Source organism: Chlamydotis macqueenii, chromosome 1 (assembly GCF_036417535.1).
Source record: "Chlamydotis macqueenii isolate bChlMac1 chromosome 1, bChlMac1.mat, whole genome shotgun sequence".
Lineage (NCBI taxonomy): Eukaryota > Metazoa > Chordata > Aves > Otidiformes > Otididae > Chlamydotis > Chlamydotis macqueenii.
In genome coordinates this window covers 187212832-187235730 of record NC_141556.1, presented here as the reverse complement: position 1 = coordinate 187235730, position 22899 = coordinate 187212832, and the positions used below count along the sequence as shown (strand labels likewise).

Below are 22899 nucleotides of genomic sequence, written 5' to 3'. Positions count from 1 at the left end.
CTCAGCGGAATTATGCCACACACACACAACTGCTGAGTCTGGCTGAAAGAACAGACATTTCTCGCATACCATGTCAAATACTGTTATATTTAGGCAACATTTGAAAAGAATTCTGCCTACATGAAGTGAATCATTCAATGGCCACAGTACAAATGCCATCCAGCAACAGGCACAAATTTATTCTCTGCAACTGTGCTGCCTTTATTGTTCTTTGCAAAAAGAGAGTACTTCACACAGCACGTATCCTCCTGCAAACTTTTTGGATAAAAGAAAATAACAAGTCCTGCCTTTATGATTCTGGGCATATTCTGCATGTACGAAGTAAGGGACACAGGAGCATTGATTTGTTTGACTGTTGACTTCAAATATAAAATGAAACGGCATTTACATTATATCAGTCCCCTCCTCTATTTACTCCCCGAGACCATTTTGGTGATCATTCACCATCATCTAAGTGAAACCCTTCAAACACATGCAGTGCTATGAATTTAACAAAACAATGCAAACCACCTAAATAGTCTGAGCCCTTATGCTCAGAGCAGAAGGACTAGAGTCACAAAAGCGCTCCAACTGTTCTAGCAGCACCAGCCCGTTTTACCTCAAACTTGCTGTCCATCGTTGTTGTGAGCACAGCAGAGCAGGGTTTAATGGGCTCTTTCATCAGAATTTGAAATCATGGCTTTCAAGTCCAGTGGGAAAGCGGGAGACCCGAGATCCTACCTGGTCTTTGGTCTGGAGCAGGGATATGAAGCAGGGTGGTTTCTGTCAGGTCTACCTGTCCCGAGTGGGTGCTAACTAGCAGGCTGTGGAGTTTTCTGAAACTGAGGTTTCCTCACTCACTCCTGAAGTTTTTGTGTTTTGGTGGGGTTTTTTTTTTTTTATATTTGATTAATACTTTAATTCTAACCACAAAGAAAAATGACTCTGAAGCCTGCGGGCCAGGACAACTACCTGGGAGGTATGACACTTGGGCTTCCGCTCCAAAAAGTATTTAAGTATTTCCTTAAAATAAAGAGAAACATTGCCAACAGACACACCCAGAATGTCCTCTTAGCATGAGCACTTGCAGCTCATTCTTGGGAGAACAAAGGGATAGTTGATGTCTTCTCAGCAGAGGAGACACAGAACTACAGTGTCTTGCATTTCATGCCAATGCCTGAAGTACTTGAGGATTAGAATGAAATGGGACCTGCTAGAATAGGAGGAGGAACACAATTGTCAGATTTGTTAATCTAGCTCAGAAAAAAACCAAACAACAAAACATTGGAGACGGGGTTCCTCCCAAGGAAAACAATGATTTCATGTCAAATCAACAAATAATTTTGAATCAGACATCCCTGCCTTTTCAGTGTGTCTTTTGAAAGAACTGTCAAGTTGCAAATGAGAGCCTCTGAGGCTTGAGGAAGCAGAAAATTCTACTGTCGGCAACAGGCTCCTGCTGTCTCCCACTACTGTCCTCATGAATTCAGTGACAATACTTCCACTAATTTTACAAGAAGCACAGTCAGGCCCTTTGGATAAACTATAAAAGTCCTGTTAGAATGACTGACCATCAAAGAGTTTAGCTAACCAATACGCAGCCAGTAGTGATTATTAAAGATACTCTTCAGAAGACTTCCAAATACACATACATACACATATATATCTTTCAGAAAAAAAAAGTTTGCACTTCAGAAATACGGTTCAGATTAGATCCATGTTTCCATAGGCTGAATATAGTTTTCCTGAAAACAAAGGCAAAGGAGAAATGGAAAAGATGTACAGATTCCTGAGCAGTGTTGTTTTCCTGTCAGAGGTACAAAAAGGCCTGTGTTTTCAAATGAAAAACATAATCATCATTGAAGACTGCTCCACAAAAAAACTAAGTACTTTTTGAACAGACCTCTGTTCCAAACCTCTGTTCAAAGGACTGTGTAATTGGGCAGCTTTGGCAAAATGAGGTAATGTTCACGTATCACAACAGAAATATTCTAGGAATAATCAAAACATGAAAGGTTCATATAGGCACTTTCCGTATTAAACTAGAATGAGCTGTAAGAATGGCAATTCCTATATTTTCCTCTCTCCTGTAATACTGCTTCAATACAGTCAATAGATTTTTTTGCTGGTAGTACCAATGGAAACAGGAGTGGGCAATGACAGTTTAGGACAGCGTGATGTACTATCACGGCACCACACACTCATAAACATGTCACACCATTTGTTGGCCCAGCAGCTGGCTTGCAGTATGTTATCAGATACATGTTTTCTGCTGTCTTTCAGCTGGGAAAACATATTCAAATGTGCCAAACACCTTTCCAGTGCTAGGACAGGATATATGCTTGGCTCGGACTCAGACTGGTTCCCTCGTGAAACTGGTGCTTGTGTAGACAGCTACAGTTTTGCAGTTCTGGTTGGGACGGGCCATAGGCTACTCAGCAACAGAACCAGGGCATTCTAATTACATTTAATTCTGCCTTTTAATTTTAAATCAAAACTACCTTGTACCCTTTTAGGAACAGCATGAGACAACAAAAATATGGCATGCTTTAAACACTTGCCACACGTAACCACAAGATTTGTATGTGTAAAGATTTTAAAGCTACCCAAAACATTTAGGAAGAAAAAAAACAACAGAACAGTCTACTTAAGAAAATCTTTTAATTTTTATTACTTTCTAGTAGTCATTTTCTCATGTGTATGTTTAAATTTTAAACCAACTATACAATTTACCCTATGGAGTTCTTCCCTATAGAAAAAAAAAAGTCAAGGAAAAATCTTGGGAAAGGAAAACTCAAGAAGGTACCATCATTCTAAATAGGCTGTATTGTTATTGCTTAATTAAGATAATTAAATGCTCAGGGTTGGAGCAATGGAGGATGGGAGTTTACACTTGGCATTTCCTTTCTGGTTTTGTTCTTTCTGCCCCCTTGTGGGGAGAGGCTCAGGCCCATAAACCTCTGGTCTCCCTTGACAGGTTTGGGTATCGGGCAAAAGAAAGTTTTCACAAACCAGCTTTTTGCTTCTGCATTTCTCACTTTTCAGTCCCTCCTTAGACGCACGATGCTTGGTGTACTTTGCATAGATCTCTTCTGTGGGTTGTGGGGAGGATGAAGAAAAGGAGCAAGCCATAAGGCTCCTGAAGAGATACTAGATTGTCAACACAGTAAGAACAGTGTAGAACTGCTTCCTTCATCTGTGTCAAATACATTAGTTTTAGCACCTTCATGGAATAGAGGAAAATTGCCCTAAAGAAAGCACTGCATAAAAGTTTGTTCATGACAAGGATAAGAGGACACAATTCCCGGGATCTAAATGAGCATCTTACGAACCAAAAGCGTCATCACTGCAGGGATCTCTGCACTGAACTCCTCATTGGCAGTCTGTTAACTCTTGTCTAAACTACAGTAACACCAAAATAGTTCTGAAAATATTTTCAGACTCTTAAAAGCCTTTTACTCCTTTTTGTAATGTCGATTTGGTCATTACAAATACAATGCCGTTACCTATATGTTGCCCTTGCCCATACCTTGAATTAATTTTGTCATTTATTAAAACTAGTCACTGCAAAATGCCAAAAATTTAAGTGGATCGTAAACACCCACTTACCATTATTACCACAACAACAGATCTTCAAGTAATGTAACAACTCCACTGGAGTTATGAAAGCTGAGACTATCAAATTGCATTCAGTGTGAACACAGGGTGAGGAATACCAAGCAATACGACACCTCGTGACTTAAACACAGGGTGATAGTCTTCTTCCTCCCATCAACACTGAAAGCATATTAATTTTTGCATACAAGATATAAGCAAATGAACTCTCTCTCCAAAACAGATAAGAGGCTGATGAAATGAACAAATGATCTTTCATTAGAAGTACAAGATGAAAACCAAGCACATTAAAGCACAGAGTCTGGTAGAGTGATGGGAGGCTACTCCACTCCGCTACATAAAGACAGGACAGAGAAAGGGCACCCGAAGTGCAATGTAATGAGACAGGAAGGAAGATGGCAAGGAAAGAGAAGGGAGGAAGTCTGTGCTAACAATGCTTCGATCTGAGACATTAGCATAAGACATGACAAAATAAACAGTGTTTTCTAGATTCACACAACATGTGTTAATCTCTCCTGCAGCAGGTTTTTCTGTCTCAAAGTACAAGAACCCCAAGATCCTCTCTTAGAAAACCGTTCATCACTTTGAAGAGGAGTTATTCTACCCTGGTTTGTTCTTTATACCTCAGTACACACCAAAGCCACTTTTCTTATCGCTACGGATACATCTGTCTGCTTTCTTGCTCTAGACATAAATAAAGTGAAATTGGAGTTTGCAGTAACCTGTCTTCTGGGTGCCAACCCTCATGGCAGACTACAGGGATATTCTCTCCACTTTCACTTGTGTGGAATCTTCAGCTGATTTCTCTTGAAATAAGAAACTACAGACCACATAAAATAAAACTTGAAACACGAGCTAGCTGGATTGAGACAATTAGCATGCCTCTGACTTAGTGATTCCTATTTCCTTTCAGTTCCACGTAAGAGGATTCAGCACTTGAAATACCTGAGAACTGTAAAGCATTGCAATGTTCACCACTGTTGCAGTTGACTAACAAAATAAAAGTTTTAAAGTCAATTGTTGGAAGGGTTCTGCCCTCTGCTCTCTTGTTCAACTGTCACATAACAAATTGTACACAAATGACATTAGCTTTGTATCAGAAATAAATTTGGGTAGAATCTCAAGCCTTCCACTGAATCATCTCTGCAAAGATGGCCCATCTTTTCAGCAAGAAGCAACCTAGAAAAAGCAAAAGAAGACGTGCTGTATTACTTGAGGACAACATAACAAAGGTATTGAACACAGCAATTATTACTTACCTTTCTTTGGCTAAGAGAACAGACATCCCCACCACCTTAGCAAACTCATCAGCTGTGAGAGAACCCTTTTCAGATACCTGTCAAAAAACAAACACACAATAAACAAACTGTGGCATTAAAAGAACAATGAAGTTCTCTCAGCTACTGCATCAAGTCTAGCCTTCTGAAGTGATAAATTGGCATCAAATTCCTTGTGAAGACAATGAGTTTGTTTGCATTTTAAAAAGAACAAATCATAAGTATTTCCCATTAAAAATACCTCTTCTGTGTCCTGGGAAAATTGCCAAGTATAAAAAAGGAATGTAGAAAAGTTAAATGAATAAAAAAATATCACATGGTACCCTTTCCTTCACATTTTTTTTTTAAAAGATGCCTTGGGACAAAATGAGTGGAAAAATTAGAACAGCTCAGACAGCAGTATACTGTCACAATCACTATTTATACAGCCCAACTCCACTAAGTGATTCCACAAACAGTGAAGCCTAAGCAAAGAAACAGAAGACCTCTTCAGGGCGGATCATCGATTTAGAAATTTAAGTAATCTCAGATGGAAGTGGTGAATTTTAGTTTAATGGGATTTAAAATATCCCCGCTGCCTGTAGAAAAATCCCTAAACCTTAGTACCCACCCTGTTTTATGGCATACTAGAGGGATCAGTAAAAGCCACCATCACATTCAGATGACACAAAAGATAGGTTCAGTCTTGGGACTCAAAACTTTGGTCCCATTGTCTCAACTACACTAGTTAATAGATGCTAAAATGAAACCTTCTCACACAGGTTGGGCAAGTGGATGCTTAAAATATTAGATATGAAGTCCAGACTTACTACTGCATTGAATTTCCCAGAGAAACATGTTTATTATCCTACAACTTAATAATTCTTCCATTTCTCCATTGCTTCAGATTCAAGCAAACTTGTAAGTTCAGATGTAGTTGCCATTTCCTGCTTCTCACGTAACTGGGTGGGGAAGAGTCTATTCTGCATCATTCTCAGCAGTAGTCTTTTTACAGAAACTCAGATTAAATTAGTCCTAGCTTGAGATTTTATGAAGCTAAGTGATCAAATCTGAGTAATGGAAGTCACTCTCATCAGGGATGACTTTGGGTTCCTTTGACTTCCATGTAACTGTCCTCACCAGCAGATCAAAACCACGTCTCTATCTCCTGTCTGAAACCCTGTGACTTCCTTTTACTTCTCAGAAGTTTCATGTTACTGTACATTATACATTAAATACAGGGTGCTTTTGGCCACAAGTCTGATCTCATCTTCCCTTTCCCTTATGGGCTAGCTTTCCTCATTCAAAGTCTCTCTCTGACATTTTTCTATGGAGTCTAAGTCTCATATTATGAAAATAAAAGAAAAAAGGCACTTCAGTAATAAATCCACCATCTGTTGCTTTTTGCAGTTGACCTCATTTGTTACTAAGAAAAGGTTTTTCCTTTCCTTTCAGAGAGATAAGCACTCTTAGAAACCAAAAAGAATCAGAAAAAAAACCCCACTAAAATGGACTAGGTATTTTTCTGTAAATATAAGAAAATAAACTGAAAGGATTAACATACATTGAAAGATTTAAGCACTTCAGTTTTGATAATTTAGGATGGACTCTTTTAGACGACTATATACATTTGTCTTATCTATAAATCTGTTTGACGAGAGAAAGCTGTATGGTAACAATAATGCAAAACGCACTGAAGAGTCCACCACATGTATCAAGTGAGAAGGTGTCTGTGATAGCTCTACTTTTTCTTGACTGCCCAAGTCCTTTTTTACTTTGATGTTTAACTTTGGATACACTGAATCAGACTTTACTCAACTTTATGAGAAACAAAAAATTACATCCCACTAAAAAGATACAGGAAAAGGCATCAAATAATGGGACAGCAGGACTTTGAAGTAGCAAGATCACGAAGATCTACCACAATGAACAATTTATACTATTCTTTTTCCTGACAAAGCTAGTTTAATTCTATATGCACTACTTTCCAACTGAGTGCTCTTCACAGTGGCAAACTCAGTACAAGATGTTACACATACAATGTGCTATTTTACAAAATAAACCCAAAGCAAACAACTGCCTATATATATATGAACATTTAAGAGCTACTTCCACTGCCTTCAAGCATATTGTGTACCGTGTCTGAAGTCTGTTTCTGTTAAATTAAGTGCTTAATACATGCCATGAATTTCATTCTACAGCGCAAAAGATTTGGAGGAAGGTTGAAGGTTAATGAAGTTTGAAAAGAGATGGAAAAGTGATTTATTTCTTAAGGAGAAAGCAATGACTAAGATTATTGCCTGCACAGCACTTTGAAGATTAAAAGTACTATTTAAGTACTCCTGCTAGAAGACTTGGAAGTGGAATATTTTGTATTTCAAAACCTCAAAAGGAAATCTGTACCTCAGGTTTTTATACCTGATGTGTTTAAATTTCCCCAGCATGGTCAGGACACTGAAGGAAATGAGGTACACTTACAGTCTCTAAAGCAGAAGCTACCATTTCCTCTTCGTTATGAGACTGGAGTTCAATCACCATCACACCACTGTCAAATATCCGAAGCCTAAATCAAAAGAGAAAGTCAAAGTTACTAAAAACCCTGTGTACATCATCTATGGTCACATTCCTAATGCATGCACACTTACAACCACATTACAAAAGGGAAAAAAAAAAAAAAAAAAAAAAAAAAGCTCTGTAAAATGAACTTAGCATTAAAAGCATCTTCAAAATCTGAAGAGACTGAAAGGAGTAGGGCACATGTCTGGGCTTAGTTAAACACCTTTCCTAGTCCAAAAAAAAACTGTATTGGAAGTGCAAAGAATACTGTCTTCCTAGCAAAGTGAACTATGGTTAAAAATTCACATTTTAGTGTAGAGAGGATGTTGGTGCATACAGCACATCCTTTAAGCAAAGGATGACTTTGTTAAAAAAAAAAACAAAGCAATCTACTGCAGGTAAAATATTAAGTCATCCAACCACCATGGTCCGGCTTGTGAATGCTATGTTTTATAAATACATCTGTAAACCTCTTACCTTAGTGGTAATTTCAGTGACTCCAGCATCTTACAAGCATTTACTAAATCTTCTGGTGAGAGCAACTATTAAAATAGTAAAACATATTTATTCACAGCTTGCATTTCAAGTATACAGCATAACAACAAAACATTTTTAATAACTACAGCTATAAAGTACACCAGGCTACACAATATTGTTAACTTTATTCCTTTCTATTGTCCAGTCTGTTTTCTTGGCTCTCTCATGCTTCTTTCTGTTTCCTTACTATGTGTTCTATAATAATCATCTTGCCTTGTTTGCAGAAGGAATTGATGTGTTTTGTAAAAAACAAAACAAAACAAAACAAGAAAACCCCAAACATTCACCATTTTTTAGTATTCTCTGTCCTTTCAGTGTTCTTTCCAGGCAAGGATGGCTTTTCCCTTTTATATAGTATTACAAAAAGCAACATATATTATGACAACTTATAGAGGATACATAAAAATTACATGGAAGAAAGGGAAGGGGAAAAGGTGATAATCCCTGATTTTAATAAAGGGCTGATCACTTCATGCTGTTAGACAGGTAGAGTGAGCAATTGGTAGGGAACATTTTTACCCTTTTTCTTGAATTACCTTATCATTACCTTATCATTACCTTTTATAAAAAACTTAATAAACCAAATTTCTCACCTCTAATCCTCGTGCACGATTTACCAGACAGTACACTTCTGTAAGTGACATGATCCCTCCTCGCTCCTGTGTTAAGCACAAGACTGGTAAGAGAAATGGCATTAATCTACTAAACACAGTATCTCAATTTGCATTTACTGATTAAACTTTAATGAAAAAAAACTACCCCAGCAATACCACGTATTTCTAGCATGAGAGGTAAGTTATTAGATTATATCTTTCTCTAATAATTTTATTGATACTACATCCAAAGACTGTGAATTACTTTGATTTTAAAGCAGAGAATAAATCACAGGAACAAGTAATTTAAATATATTAAATCTATCAATCAATTTACCATTTTTACTTTCCAGACACGCTCATTTTCCATTCTGATCATAGTAGATAGCACATAGCTTTCACAAAAATACTGTAATACATATGCTTTTTAGTAGACACGTAAGTTTTTAGTAGACACGTAAGTTTTAATGTGAAATCTAACTTTCTGGTGAGAATCCTGAATTCTGCAATAGCTTCAGATAAACTAAAATAAGAGAGATTACTAAAGGGGGGTAATCTATGTAATAACTCTGTGCTATATTTGCAAAATATAGCTGTTTAAAGACTGACTTCTTATATATTCAAAGTCAGTGTTGTTTCGCTCTTTCTTTAAAAAAGTAACATTCTGTGGCAAGGCATGAATACAGGGCTATTCAAATCGAAGAAAGACTGCTAATATGATTTTCTAAATATCACTGATATTTTGCAAATTAGAAGTTGAGATGCCATTACTCCAAAGCAAGATTTTGACTTTCATTTAAACATTTCTGTTCAGAAAGAAGATATATATTCCCTCCATAGATGCTGAATATGAGGCTGTGCTGCTAAATCAGAGACTTCAAAAAGAGGCATAATGCTACAGACAAAATACATTTACAGCAACACATGGAAAATGCTGGTGCAAAATTAGGTACTTTACCTCTAATGGTGTCTGCAGTATTCCAGCTAGTTGCTTCGCCAGTTGCATGTGGTACTGTGTACCAGATCCATATGTTTCCCTAGTAACCGGATTAGCTATACCCATACTCAGTAGATAGGACTTGAACCTAATAGTCTAAACAAATAAATTTAAAATTACGTCAGCTTGTGAATGATTTTGGTTTTTAAAGGTCTTTGATTTTGTTACTGTAAGATAGTTTTGGTTAATAAATCCATTCAGTATACCACCAATAAAGTCAATTACTAGCAAAGGGAATTTATTTTTGACCAGCAGAGATCAAAAATACAAAAATTTACAAAAAGGCAGTAAAATCTTTGCTTTTAAGAAAGGGTCAAAACAAAAGCTAACACCAAACAAGTAAGTAATTTTTATTACGTAGAATTAAAACACAAAAAACTCAACCGTGAAGTGTTATTAATATTACATGTATTAAACAGATAGCTTTTTGCTTTACGTAGGAACATTTCCATAAATTTTAGAAACAAAATTAATTTACCTCATCCTCAGTGATGTCACCTTGTTTTTCTTTAATCTTATTAGCTATTGACTTTGATAACTCCACCATTTCCTTTGCCTATCAAGAAAGACACATAGGTAAGTCAACTTTCAGCTCAACAGGGAAAAGCACGCTCAACACTGGGAAAACAAGCATAAGTCTGCTCGGATAAGGGACACATGCCATACCTTCTCCATTAGTTTGCTAAGGTCCTCAAAAGCCTGAAATGAAAAGCAGACACTGCAGATCAGTATAATTACAGTATTCAGTGTCATGGATACAGTGAGCTGCCATCATCTGCCTATTCAAAGTATTCATAAGAGCTGCTCTCTCTTTAAATTAGTATGTTACAATGTGAGTTATTATATGTAATTGGTTGATATATTTGATTTATATCAGGTCTTAAAAATCAAAATGATACAACCCATAAACAACAAGGAATGAACAAAAGGATCAATCACACATTTTCCTAGTATGTGAGCACTAGTTCAATATGATTTATGAAGTCCATATGACAGGAAGGAACAATAAGATACTGACGCCTAGAAAAGATTAAACTGTCCAAGTTTATTATGCTCTCCTAAAAGGTAGGGAAAGGTTTCTTTGTGGTGATGGTAGGTTTTCTTTCAACAGTTAACCTTCACTCAAGGAGATCCACTGTTTCTGGCCATCAGCAAGCCAGATGTAAAGTGACAGAAGTACTCTTGAGAAAAAAATGTTACTTTAATCAGTAGATGTTACCAAGTTAGTAAAAGAGAGTAATTTAAAATGAGCAAGGTATATGCTTTCAGATGTACGCTTAACTGAAGAGAAAAAAACCTCTGAAAATGTGTGGCAGCATCTCTTCAATTAAGTATTGCATACAAAGGAACAGTGGTGCTACTATAATAAACAAAAACCCATTTAAAAGTGAATGAAATAAGGTCCACGAGACAAATGATCAGATTTAAATAAATTAAGATTAAAAGTAGATAAAAAGCGTCCTCTGAAAACTCTAGTTGTTTGATCAAAAAACCAAAATATCTGCTAGAACAAGAGAAAAAATTGTACAAACATTTTTTCTAGTCTAAGAAATGTTTTGTTTCCACAAAAAATATGTACTAAACTGGACATCCATCATAGAACCACAATTATATCAAGTCTATTAAGCTTAGTAAACTGCTACGATCTCAAATATAACAGTTCTACAACAACCCATAAAGGGCACTTTTAGACTTAAATAAAACATACTTTAAAAAAAGCTGAAAGTATACTAAAATTCAAAACTTTCAGTCATGATAACCAACTAGCATTAGAATATTCATGTAAAAGAAAAAATAAAAACAACTACATTAAATAGCAACTCTCATTTCTCCCACCCTCAGCAACACATTCAGCCTTCCTACCTGCTTGTCTCAAATACATGACAGCATGCCCAGGTGGTCAACTTTTTCAAACAACCTTTTTTTGAACAACTGGTGTGAGAAAAATTCCTGAACCTTTTCAGATAAAGCTCGCCTGACAGCAGCACCCAACCCCTCCAGCCACAAGTAAAGAAGGTTATTCAGTTAAAGTATATCAAACAACCAGAGACGTATCTTGCCTACAGCTTCCAGCCATCGCTTCTATGTGATTCCTAGCTTATTCTGACTAATCCTCCACCAGAAAGACACATTTTAGCAGAATTTATGCAGGAAGACCCAATTGTTCCCATCTACATTTAGGCACCTCACTTAAAAGCTTATTTGTCTGAGACTCAACATGCAAAGAAGAGAAAGAGATGCCTTCAGGATGGGACAGGGTTTGCTTTTCATCGGAATCCCTCCTAATGGTGCCAGTGTTTCTCCAGTGACTGGACAAGTCTATCCTCTTAACACTTATTATCTAAATTATGTATCCAAAATTAAGTGGGACAAAGCCCAGGTCCAAGGGGAGAAAAGAAAATACAAAACGGCATAAAAATAATCTACCACTATCAGAACAAAAGTTTCTCTTTGGAATATTTCTTACTCCCTAATCTGCCAAACTCAATAATTTACAATAGATTTCCCAATCTCTAGTGTAAATCAAAGTCTTTCTACTGTACTTGTATATGATATCCACAAAAGGTTTTTGAACAAGATTTTTCCTAGCTTATTTCTAATCTCTATAACCTGCATGAAAACATCATTCATCAAAAGAACCCTTGATTTAGCTAAATAAACAGCATGCTCTGTCTAACTCCTCCTCTGCCTGACTCACTGAGGGCAGGCCTGGAAACAAAGGGGAATGTGCACACACCTAACAGGAACTTCCTCAGATAAACAAAAGGCTAAAGAACTGGATTCTTATCAGCAGTGAACAGCAGATGCAGGAAGCCTTTTCCTGGAAGCCAGGGCACCATTTTTAAAATTAAGTCATTTATAATATTTAAAGCTGGAGGAAGGCAGGATTTTACAAGTTACGGTTTTCCTCCGTTCATACAACACATACATGGATTTCTTTTACTCTCTGACAAAGCTACTAAAGGAAAAAATAACCAGACAATACCTTTTGAACTATACACACACACGTAACCACAATACCTTTTGAACTACACACAGAACTTCATTCATTATGTTCTTCATAAAAAGAAAAGAAAAAGTTTAATGCTACCAGTATCTGAAACAGCACATGGCCTGCAAAGGTACTGTAATTTTCTTACATATCAGAGCAGTGAATGCCTTTTTTTACTGTGGCACCTTGAATCCCATAAAGCTTTGCCATAAGAATGAATCTGTTCCATATAGTTTATGAGTACTTCTGTATTAATCTCTATTACGAAGACAGAACCAGACTATTTTTGAGGATATCGCTTAAACATCTATGTGAAGAAATTAATTGCCTCTGTTATCCATCAGTATTGCTATCTGGAATTCAACCATTGTACTGTTCCTTGGGAAAAGGATGGTCTCCATCTAGACCAAATATTTTGCACAGATACTTGAAACATCTCGCCGATGCCTGGACTCCAGAATATTTTACTATGATTATAAGCCTAAATCTAACATTTTAGAAGTGAATATTTGTAAGCTGAAAAACTAACTGCACCACAGTTACGTGCAAACACTTAGGTAATCATATTATTCTTGAAGTATATTGAAATCATAATTAGCTGTAAAAAGAAGGAAAAAAAACCCAAACTCGTAATAGTCTCTTTCTGCAGGTGCCTTTGTGTTCTGCTTCCTCTGATGAGAAGTCATCAAAGCCAGATTTCTAATTATACCAAATTAATTTTATAAATATACACTGTTAGGTTCAAAGAACAGTCTTCTTGAAATGAATTGTTTAAATTAAGTATCCTTACGTACACCAAAAAGTCAGTTAAACAAAGTAAGTAACTGTAAATTACACACTCTTAATCAATTCAGACTTCTCAACAAAAACAATACATAATCTCAGCTGCCCCTAAAAGAAAGTGTGAATGAATGTAAGTAACTCAGACAGGTGGTTGACCTTGAAACTTCAGTAATATTTACCTCGGAAATGTTTTTGTCAGTCTCTTTTCTTTTTTCCTCTAATTTCCTTTCGATCCCTACAATTCCTATAGCCCTTATTCTTCCTGCCTGTAAAAGAAAATAATGAAAGGGATCAAAAGAGGAAATGCTAAGTTTTCTCACCCGCCTCACTGTGAAAAACCTTACATTAGACAACAGGAAACATTCCCCCAAAGAGCTGATACTGTACATACTGAGCTGATATCATACATTTCTTGAAAGTATTTTTTAAACCAGTGTTAAAAAATAAACAAGTGTAAAAGCATGTATGAATTTGCTGTAGTATACAGATGATAAGATTATCATATTGAAGCTATTAATATGAAGATTCTTAAGAGCATGATCCAGACTGAGCATTCCAGCTCATCTCAATCAAAGCCTCCCAAGTCCATGTGAACATCTGTACTAAAACTGTGGAAATGTGTGAATCTATCTAAACACAATTACCTCAAGAAATCTAGCCTGAAGAAACATAGCCACAGAAACTCAAAGCTAAGTGCAGTTGAGTAATAACCTTTCGGAGAAGTACCAGTATGGAGGTGATGGTGAATCTTTCGTTTGAAGCCAAATGTGTTTTAGAAAGTCTAATACCTAAGTGGAAGTGGTGCCAGCCTTCAAATCCCTGACTGCAAAGCTTAGCACTGGCGTTAATGATTTGCTATGACCCAAAAACAAGAGCAGGAGGTAACACATTCTTACTAAGTGATTCTTGATGCAGGGTACAGGCTTCCTCATTAATCCATCAAATGCAACTATGTTTATAGGTACTACATTTACAAAGAAGGACATGCATGATTTGACATCATCCTATTTCATTTATAGTACTATATGTTCAATATATTCATATATTGGATGTATTAATATACAGAAACAACATCCACATGTTAATCAGAATTTATAACCTAGAAGTACACAGAGATATAAAGAAGGCAAGCTAAGGGATGACAGATTCTCTTTAACAACTGTCCATTTAGAACATACATTTAAACCAAACATGTGCAGGTTCCAAACCATTTATATAAAAGTTACATGTTATATATTTGAATTCCAGCCACAAAAAAAAGCGCAGAAATCACAATTAAGACCAAAATCCTTCAGCTTCATTAGATCTCTCATGTTGAATAAAATTATATTTAAATATTTATATACATATATAAATATGTGCATAATTATATATGTGTGTGTGTCTGAGTCCATTAAAAAAATGGAGCTCATTATCAGCTATTCAAGTCTAAGCACACTGAAGGAAGAGAGGCCACAGTGTTCTCTATCAGGTGAAAACTGCAAAGGAGAAACTAATTTATGCCAGTGAAGAAACAGGCAACGTAAAGCTGAATTCCTGCAAGTGCCCACAGTGTTGGTTAGAGAGGCATGGCAGATGCAGTATATGGGGGCAGAAAGAACAGGAACAAGAGATTACATAAAGATTCTGCACTTAACCTAAACAAAGTGACATGTGACATACAGAAGGATGTCAGAAGATCTGCACGTACCTGTGGATCCTTGTTAACTTGAATGGTCTGACCAGTAAGCATGTTCTCCCATCTCCTTTGTGTGATTTCTTCTGATAATCGCCTATAGAACTGCAAACATTAAAGAGTGACAACAGGTGTTTCATAAACTGTGCAGGGTACCTCTAGGTATTTTTCACATGTAGATGAAACAAACTTCACTATAAGACAAAGCATGGTAACACCTACACATCCACAATACAACATTCATTATCTGGAAATTCTTAATGTCCAGTCTTCGAAAATCTACAGACTAGAGGAGGAGCCATATTACTAGTTAAATTTGCATGAATACTTCCATTGCAAAAACTTTTTTTTTTTCAGATATTCAAGATGTTTCAAAACATGCTAGAGTTAAAAATGTCAAAGTTTGCTCAAAGGTATGCTTTTAAAAGGAAGAAAAGTTACCAATCAAATTACTGATCTGTTAATTCAACAGTATAAAGACAATCACATAGATCAATTACACTTATTTGTTTATTGCTAACTAATGCCCCCTTCTGGTATTAATTAGTTATCAGTAACTGTATCCCACTGACCAAAATCCAGAAAGAAAATCTGTTCTATTCTAATGGTTGTTCAGAGTTCACAGGAAAGCATTCTGAAGTAATGAAGAAAAGATCTGGAGCGTAACTGATACGCTAAGTAACCAGTAAGCATGTGTTTTGATTCTCAAACACAAATTATAAACTAAATTAAGGTTACAATTAGGCAGAACACCTACACAATTATAACTAGGCATAACTCCACACTCATCCTAAGCTGAAAACTGCTCACAAAGAAATGAAAGTGAGTCTGATCACACACATGCATTTATAAGACATATATAACTAATTCAAGTTGAAAATCTGATCCTCTGCAGTTGACAGGTACAGCTTTTTTTCATTTGTCAAAGTTACATTTCTCAGTCTCTTCAAGTGAGGATCTATACCATGAAATTTCTTTACAAAGTGCAATTTCTTTGTTTTTTAGGATCAGCCTTCTTTTAAAAGTATATCACATTTTTTTAGAATGCTCAAAGCCTTTGAGATTTGGTGTAGATGAAAAAAAATATTTATAACACATAAAATGAAAGAAAGCTCTGAGGCAAGAAAAAATGTTCAGCACTAAAATTAGAGACATGATTAGGAATAAGTTGCTTTATTCCTATTCAGTAGAGGGTTAGCTACAAAGATACATCTTTTACTCTGTTAAACATCTAACAGATTTCAGAGATGTCATTTTGAAAAATCTTTTGTTCAATTTAAAAGAATAAAAAAGGAAGTATAAGATTATATTAAACCTACTAAAATAAGGACAAAGCCTAATAATGCTTCCTGACATTTTTGAAACTTTATTTGCATCATTTAACTAAAGTATAAAACCCTGAAGTTTGTCTTCAAAAAGGATGTAGAGAAAAAGCTCCACCTCAAAAGTAAACATGGAAAGATCATGGAAAATTATCACTAACACAGCAAGAAGAGAAAGGCATGCCAAAGATCTGATGTGCTGGGCTTGCATGGTGCAAAACTTACCTCAATCTGCCCATGTTCTTTGAAAGACAGTTTGATGTAGGAATATTTGCTGCTTTGGAATGGACCAGGCTCTTTGTTCGAAGAAGCAGGATGAAGATGAACTACTATTTTGGCACTAAGAAAAAGTTAAAGGAAAGAGAAGAACTTTCTGTAATATATTAAAAAATATTTCTACAATGGAATATTTCTACAACCATTTAATCAAAACCTACATTAACTTTATCTCACATAAGAGCTAAAGTTCATCAAATAATGTTTTACGCTTCTGCATCAAAATTTAAGTATGTTGACTCAATATTATAGACCCTGCATAAAAACTACTATAACTTCTAAACCAGCAACATCTCACAAATTTTAAATGCACCCACCATCAATTCTTAAGAAATAAATGTAACAAATTTTAACATTCCAAGCAATAATTTCTGAAAAATATTTTAGTTAAGATATAAACTAATTGTCATGTGGTCATTTGATTTGGCTTTTGACTTACAATACCTACTGCCAAAATACACTATCTTTGTCACAGGAAAACAAAAGGTCTCAATATTATGTTTAATCTATCCCACTTGTATATGTCACTTGCAAACACTGCATGTGACTTTGTCCAAAACCAACATTCAAATGTAACATACATGGAAAAAACAGTCTAAAATGACACCTACCACTAAAACAGACCTTGAGATAACATTATTTTAGGAACAAAACAGACTGCTATCACATCACGGCTGCAAGTCCACCATTCCCATTTTAATGATACTTTTTTTCATGGGTCTTTATTTACTTGATTTCTCCAGCATTAGTGAATTACCTGATTTCTCCTGGATACCCCCAGCATATTACCTTACCCATCTGACTGTAGGCTGCAAGCAGATGTCAACTACATATGTATTTCTCCAGTTAAAATTTTTTCTCATTTTCTTGTGCAACTTTTTTGCACATATACCATACTGAATTAGTTATTCAAGTGAGTGGAAACACTTGAGTTCCTTCTAACCATCGCTAGCATTTCCATGCTCAAAATTAATCATATGGTCATGAAGAGTTATATAATACAGGATCTGGCAGAGTTTCTATCCCAGCCAGTCCTGTGGCACAAAAGACTAAAATTAGCTTTCAAATGTAGATCCAGCAAAATCACTGTTGTCATTTACAACTAATCAAATGAAAATGGAGAGCTAGAACACATACGTGTTTAGTATGTTAAAACTTGTTTAGTATGTTTAAACAAGACAGTTTAACAAATCACATCCAACACTGCTTTATCATGGCTCTCTTACACATTTGATCTCCACTAAGGAAATCGGGTCCTTGTGGCTGTCAGTCTGGAAACTTGGACTGCAAATAGAACCCACCATGAATTAATATATAATCTTGGGTACCTCACATAACATGCATGTGCAAACCATCCATCTCAAAAAGACAATGACTATCACCTTACCTTTTCCCTATCCCAGCTGCTTGCTCTTCAATAAAGACAATCTGAGACAGAGGTATAGCGATGCAGCACTCCTGGAATAATCAATGCAAACACAAGTGAAATCAAAGCCATATCCTGACCATTCTCTAAAACCAAGTATTCTCTTTCCCCATTTCACAAACGGTATGGATTTCTACAGGTGCTGCCTGAGGCACTCCATATCAAATATGACTGTAGCAATAGAAACAATCTATTAAAGAGAAATATAAGTAGGAAACTAATACAAAATTGAAACTGAGTTCTAGTTAATAAAAAAACCAAACTTAAGTGTGAATATGTCAACTTTGGATACCTTGAACCAGATTCATAGAAGGACTCGAGAATTTAACAAATCTTTAGTATCTATGTTCAAAATTTAAAATTTCCACATTACTGCAGCTTATCCCTGCAGGTGCACAATACTCATAGGTTCTTAATATTTTTGCATTGATGTTACTTTGGGAGCTAAAACAATACCCAAAAGTGCTGAATGTCTAAGAAACTAGACTGTCCTCTGAGTGGAACAGGAATTTTTCCATTTATTCCACAACCAAGGACATAATCCAGGAGTTGATGCATCTCAACACACATTTATTGGACTGCGCTTTAGACAAAACAAAGCAGAGCAAGAAACAAAACTGCATCCATCAATGGGAGACTAACCTACCCAGGCTAAACTCTTTCAATATGCATTTGAGATAAAAATAGCTCAAGCGAGTGATTCAAAGCATCTAATTAGGTATCTGGTCTTGTTTTGGTGAAGATCCTTTGGTGAACATCGTCTGCTGCACAATAGCTTGGTGATTGACGCAGCTACCCAGAATACGGGAAACACAGGTTACAGTCCCTCTTTGAACCTCTCTCTTCCATCTCCCATGACAGTGAGCCTAACACCAGGTTACAACGAACACTGTTACAGGGCCCTCTCAATCCCAGCTACCAAAATTGTTCCTCTTTGCATGGAATAATCAAATACTTATTACATTGGAGATTAGGGAAGTATACATGCAAGAATTCCGACTAATGAGTAAACCTCTCACGGCGAAAAAACACAAGTTGTACTTCCTGTTCTAAAAACTCTTAATACAAGCTATGCAGATTCTTCTATGGCTCCACATTCTACAGGCGTTACACAGAACAGCTACTGTTTGTAAAATACCCACATAGCTCTGGACACTTTAAATACAGGCAAAATGATACTTCTGTTAAAAAAAGGTTTTGAAAATGACAGAAGAGTCCAACTATATATAGTATGTACACTGTCAAAATAATAGATTCATGTAGTTCACAGTTAGAAAGTTATGAAGTTATTGTAAGCACAAGGACTTAGAATCACCCCTTCCTGGTGAGAGAAGCAAGAAAAAAGGATACCAAAAGAAAGATGTGTTAAAAATGCTGTGAGTTTACTTGGATATTTGTTCTAATGTCTCATGCATGATTTTATGATTTCACAAATCTAGCTATGTAACAAACTTTAAATCATTACACTTTTTTTTCCCTTTGGAAATCACTGTATTTTTTATACTGTTCAACTGCAGATGGTATGTAACAACAGCAGCTATAAAACATAACTGTCTGTTTTTGTAAAAAGGTTTGCTATGTTAACCTAATGACAACTGTCCCATTTATTACTAAAGTTTCTGACACAATAGAAGGGGACTTGCTAAGGTTTCCAAGGCTGATGTTATATCACAGCTGAGCTTAGTCTGCAACTCACCATGAAAATAAAATGGCGCTGTGCTCCCAATGTTTCAGTCCTAAGAGCTTGAAGAATCAGCTTTATTTACCACACTAACAAAGTTATTTATACTCATATCCTCCTGATCAGAACTGGATAATTTTGACCAATTTCTTGGCCATATGTTTCTGCCCCTTCCGTTAATCAAGCCTGGAGCTTGTCAGAATCTTCGTGGACTTAAATTAATTTATTAAAATAAAACTATTTTTCTTCTTCTCCAAGGTTCTTCTCTGTCGATTTAGCAAATTCAGTTATCTTGGAAGAGTATAAGAAACTATGTTGCCTAAGAGTAGGAGGAGAAGTTGGGGAAAAAGACAAATGTCATAATTTTGTTGGGAAGGAGAGAATAGGGATATGGACAGCTGTAAGACTCGTTGAAGCCATAATGCTTAATGTTACTCCAAGCAAGCAAAAAGTCCAAGTGAGAAGATTAGAAACAGTGCATGTTGCAGTACGTGCCCACCTCTCAAAAAGAGATGCTGACGAAAAAATAAGAAGTGATTAACACAGATGGTTTAGCACAGATAAATTATAACATGTTGACTGTGTCAAAAAAAAAAAAAAAAAGTTAATTTATACACAATAGCTCACAGTCTGGACAATCAACCCTTGACTTTAACAGTAACCCCACCCCAGGGACCAGCACTCAAAACATTTTGAAAAATTTGTACTAAAAATAGTTCTGCTATTCCTGCAAACAATCCCTAAAGAAAAAATACATGGCTTTGCCAAATGAAGAATATCCTTGTTGACTTTACCTTTAGAAGACTCTTCATGGCTCCCTGCTTTGGAGCAAGGATGTGATACTTCGTAAGGAACAGCCTTTGGGTGTGAGAAGTGCTTCAGCTATCCCTGCGCAAAACTAGTTGAGTGGAATATAATACACCTTTGAAAAGTTGTCATCTGAATCTCCTTCAATTCTAGCTGCAAAGTGGTGCACGCTTACAGCTTTCTATGTGTTTGCAGTCTTTCTCATCCAGTTCCAGCCTGCAATCGCAGGTTGTGGCTTGAGGATACAAACCATTCAGCAGCAGTATTGCTACATTGTAGTTCTGACACTGCCACATAACCTCTGAGTTAATTGTCCATAGCAGTACAGACACACATTCTGGCTTACTGAAGGGATGGTTCAGCACAGGAACAGCTGGGACGGTTAAGGCCCATACAAAATAATACTGTTGCCAAACACATCCTATCAGCAAATCATGGTCTGGGACTATAGAGTGGGAGCAGAAGACAGAGAAACTTGGACCTGAAAACAATGAGGAAGAAAAGGTCTTGCTAGACAAGGAACGTGGGAGAGGAGCTGACATTATGATTTGCCGGACACATTCAACTTCAGTCTCAAAACCAAAGTTTTTTAGCAGACTCTTTAGTAGACTCTTTTCTCCTCTATTTTTGTGCTGTAGAAAAGGAAAGTTTATGTCATTCATTCCCATTCCTCCTCATCTCTGCATGATTATTTTATTAAAGTAGAATTGGGTGAATGAACATTCCTGTACATAATTTTCTTTCCACTGTGAGCCAAAAAATGGGCTATACTTGTAAAATAAAACACAAAAGAAAGAAAAATCCCCTCTTCATGTGTAGCCTTTTCATTGCAAGCTCTGTTGTTTATTATGGAATTTACAACTGAATTACTTAAAAGAGACAAAAGTGGGACTTACATGATTTTTCTGATCTCTCCAGATTAGTCTGTGTGTGCTAAGCAGTAATATTCCACAATCAAATTTCACCTAAACAGGAAAAATAAAACAGATCAATGACAAATTTATCCAGTAAGTTGCATAAATACTGATCTTGGAAACATTACAACAACACAGCAATCGGATTCAACAAGCCAGTATTTTGAGAACACTCTTTTCTTCAGAAGACACAATAAATGAAATTCAGGAATCAATGGAGAAAATCAGTCTAAAAGGTTTAGATAGATATATACAAATTTCCTTTTTCAACTGTATAAACCTTCCCCCAGGAAATCCTGAAGGATCTTCCCTCTATATGTTGTGCAAGATACACAAGTATTCCTAAATATCGTATTTTAAATGGGGATCTTGAATTTGGAACACTATTTGCTGACAAAGAAAGCAAAAGTTATGCAAAAAAAAAGTAAAGCAAACCTACTAAGAAGGTCCTACGCATAGCCTGAAATCTTCCAGCCTATCACATAAGAGTATTGCTTCTATCCATTTTACTGTTGAAAAGTTCTTTATTTTTCAGACAGTCATCAGTATTTGGAAAAATCTGTGCTAGCAAATTGCTTCCTACTTGTAAAACCGGAGGCACATTTTTACAGCTTTTTATGATGGTATGCACCTACTCCGGTGAGGAAAAATAAAGAGATCAAGAGTTACTCCAGCTCTGAAGTAAAGCAATAATTGAGTGGGCTTAGGTGAGAGCAGAGGGCAAGAGAGCACCCTTCACGACCAGAGTTAAAAAGAATTTTACAGCTAGCAGGATGACTGAAGTGTGAATTGTACGGTGTGCCCAGTACATGGCATCAAAGCCAAAGAGAACAGCTCGCTGTGCGGAGCAACGCAGGGGAGTGCCCAGCCCCGGACACAGGAAGTGACAGCCTCAGCAGGGGACATCAGGTTTCATCACAGTGACACCAGCTACACACATCCTGTGGAGATGCCAACCCTCCCTCCATGCAGCAATCACAGTCCAAGGCCTTTCTCGGTCCCACAAAGCCTGGATCTCCTCCCTAACAATCCTCTCACAAAGCCAAACCCTGCCAGACCCCGGGGCAGAACGAACACAGTCCTGCCAGGCCTCTGACAGATGCTCCTCTGGCAGCCCGGGCCCTGCACAAACCTTGTCCCGCCCCGCCACCAGCCAGGCCCCCTCACACCCCTGCCTGATACCACCCTGTCACGCTCCTCGCCGCCCCCTTTAGCTGAAGGCCCACGGCCGTGCCCTTTCCCCTCCGGGCCCCGCCGCGCCGCCAGGCCCCGTGGCAAGGCCGCTCCCATCACCTTCTCCTCCCCGTCGCAGAGGCGGACGCCGCGCTGCTGGACCACCAGCGTCTCCCCCAGCTCCAGCAACCCGCTGGTCCACGCGAACCTGTCCATGGCGGGCGTTCTCCCCTCCCTTCCCCTCCCTCACTCCTGCTGCTGCCGCCGCCAGACCAGGCCGCAGCCGCCGCGCGAGCCGGCCCCATCCCCGCCAGCTC

General features: G+C 37.1%; 1 protein-coding gene across 2 annotated transcripts; it reads right to left on the bottom strand.

Moving 5' to 3' along the window:
* Positions 1-2621: 2621 nt before the first annotated feature.
* Positions 2622-22842, bottom strand: VPS36 (vacuolar protein sorting 36 homolog). 2 transcript variants are annotated; one of them, XM_086771913.1, is made up of 14 exons: positions 22703-22842; positions 21392-21460; positions 17969-18039; positions 16531-16645; positions 14999-15088; positions 13488-13574; positions 10200-10232; positions 10012-10089; positions 9495-9629; positions 8537-8602; positions 7884-7948; positions 7329-7413; positions 4854-4930; positions 2622-4773 (listed from the first exon to the last, which is right to left on the bottom strand). In XM_086771913.1, exons 1-14 carry the CDS (start codon positions 22796-22798, stop codon positions 4680-4682), a joined length of 1161 nt encoding a protein of 386 aa, XP_086628039.1. In that variant the 5' UTR covers positions 22799-22842; the 3' UTR covers positions 2622-4679. The 2 variants fall into 2 exon arrangements, with proteins under 2 accessions (XP_086628039.1, XP_086628040.1); XM_086771914.1 differs by lacking the exons at positions 21392-21460; positions 22703-22842 and adding an exon at positions 20483-20898.
* Between the last annotated feature and the right edge of the window lie 57 nt (positions 22843-22899).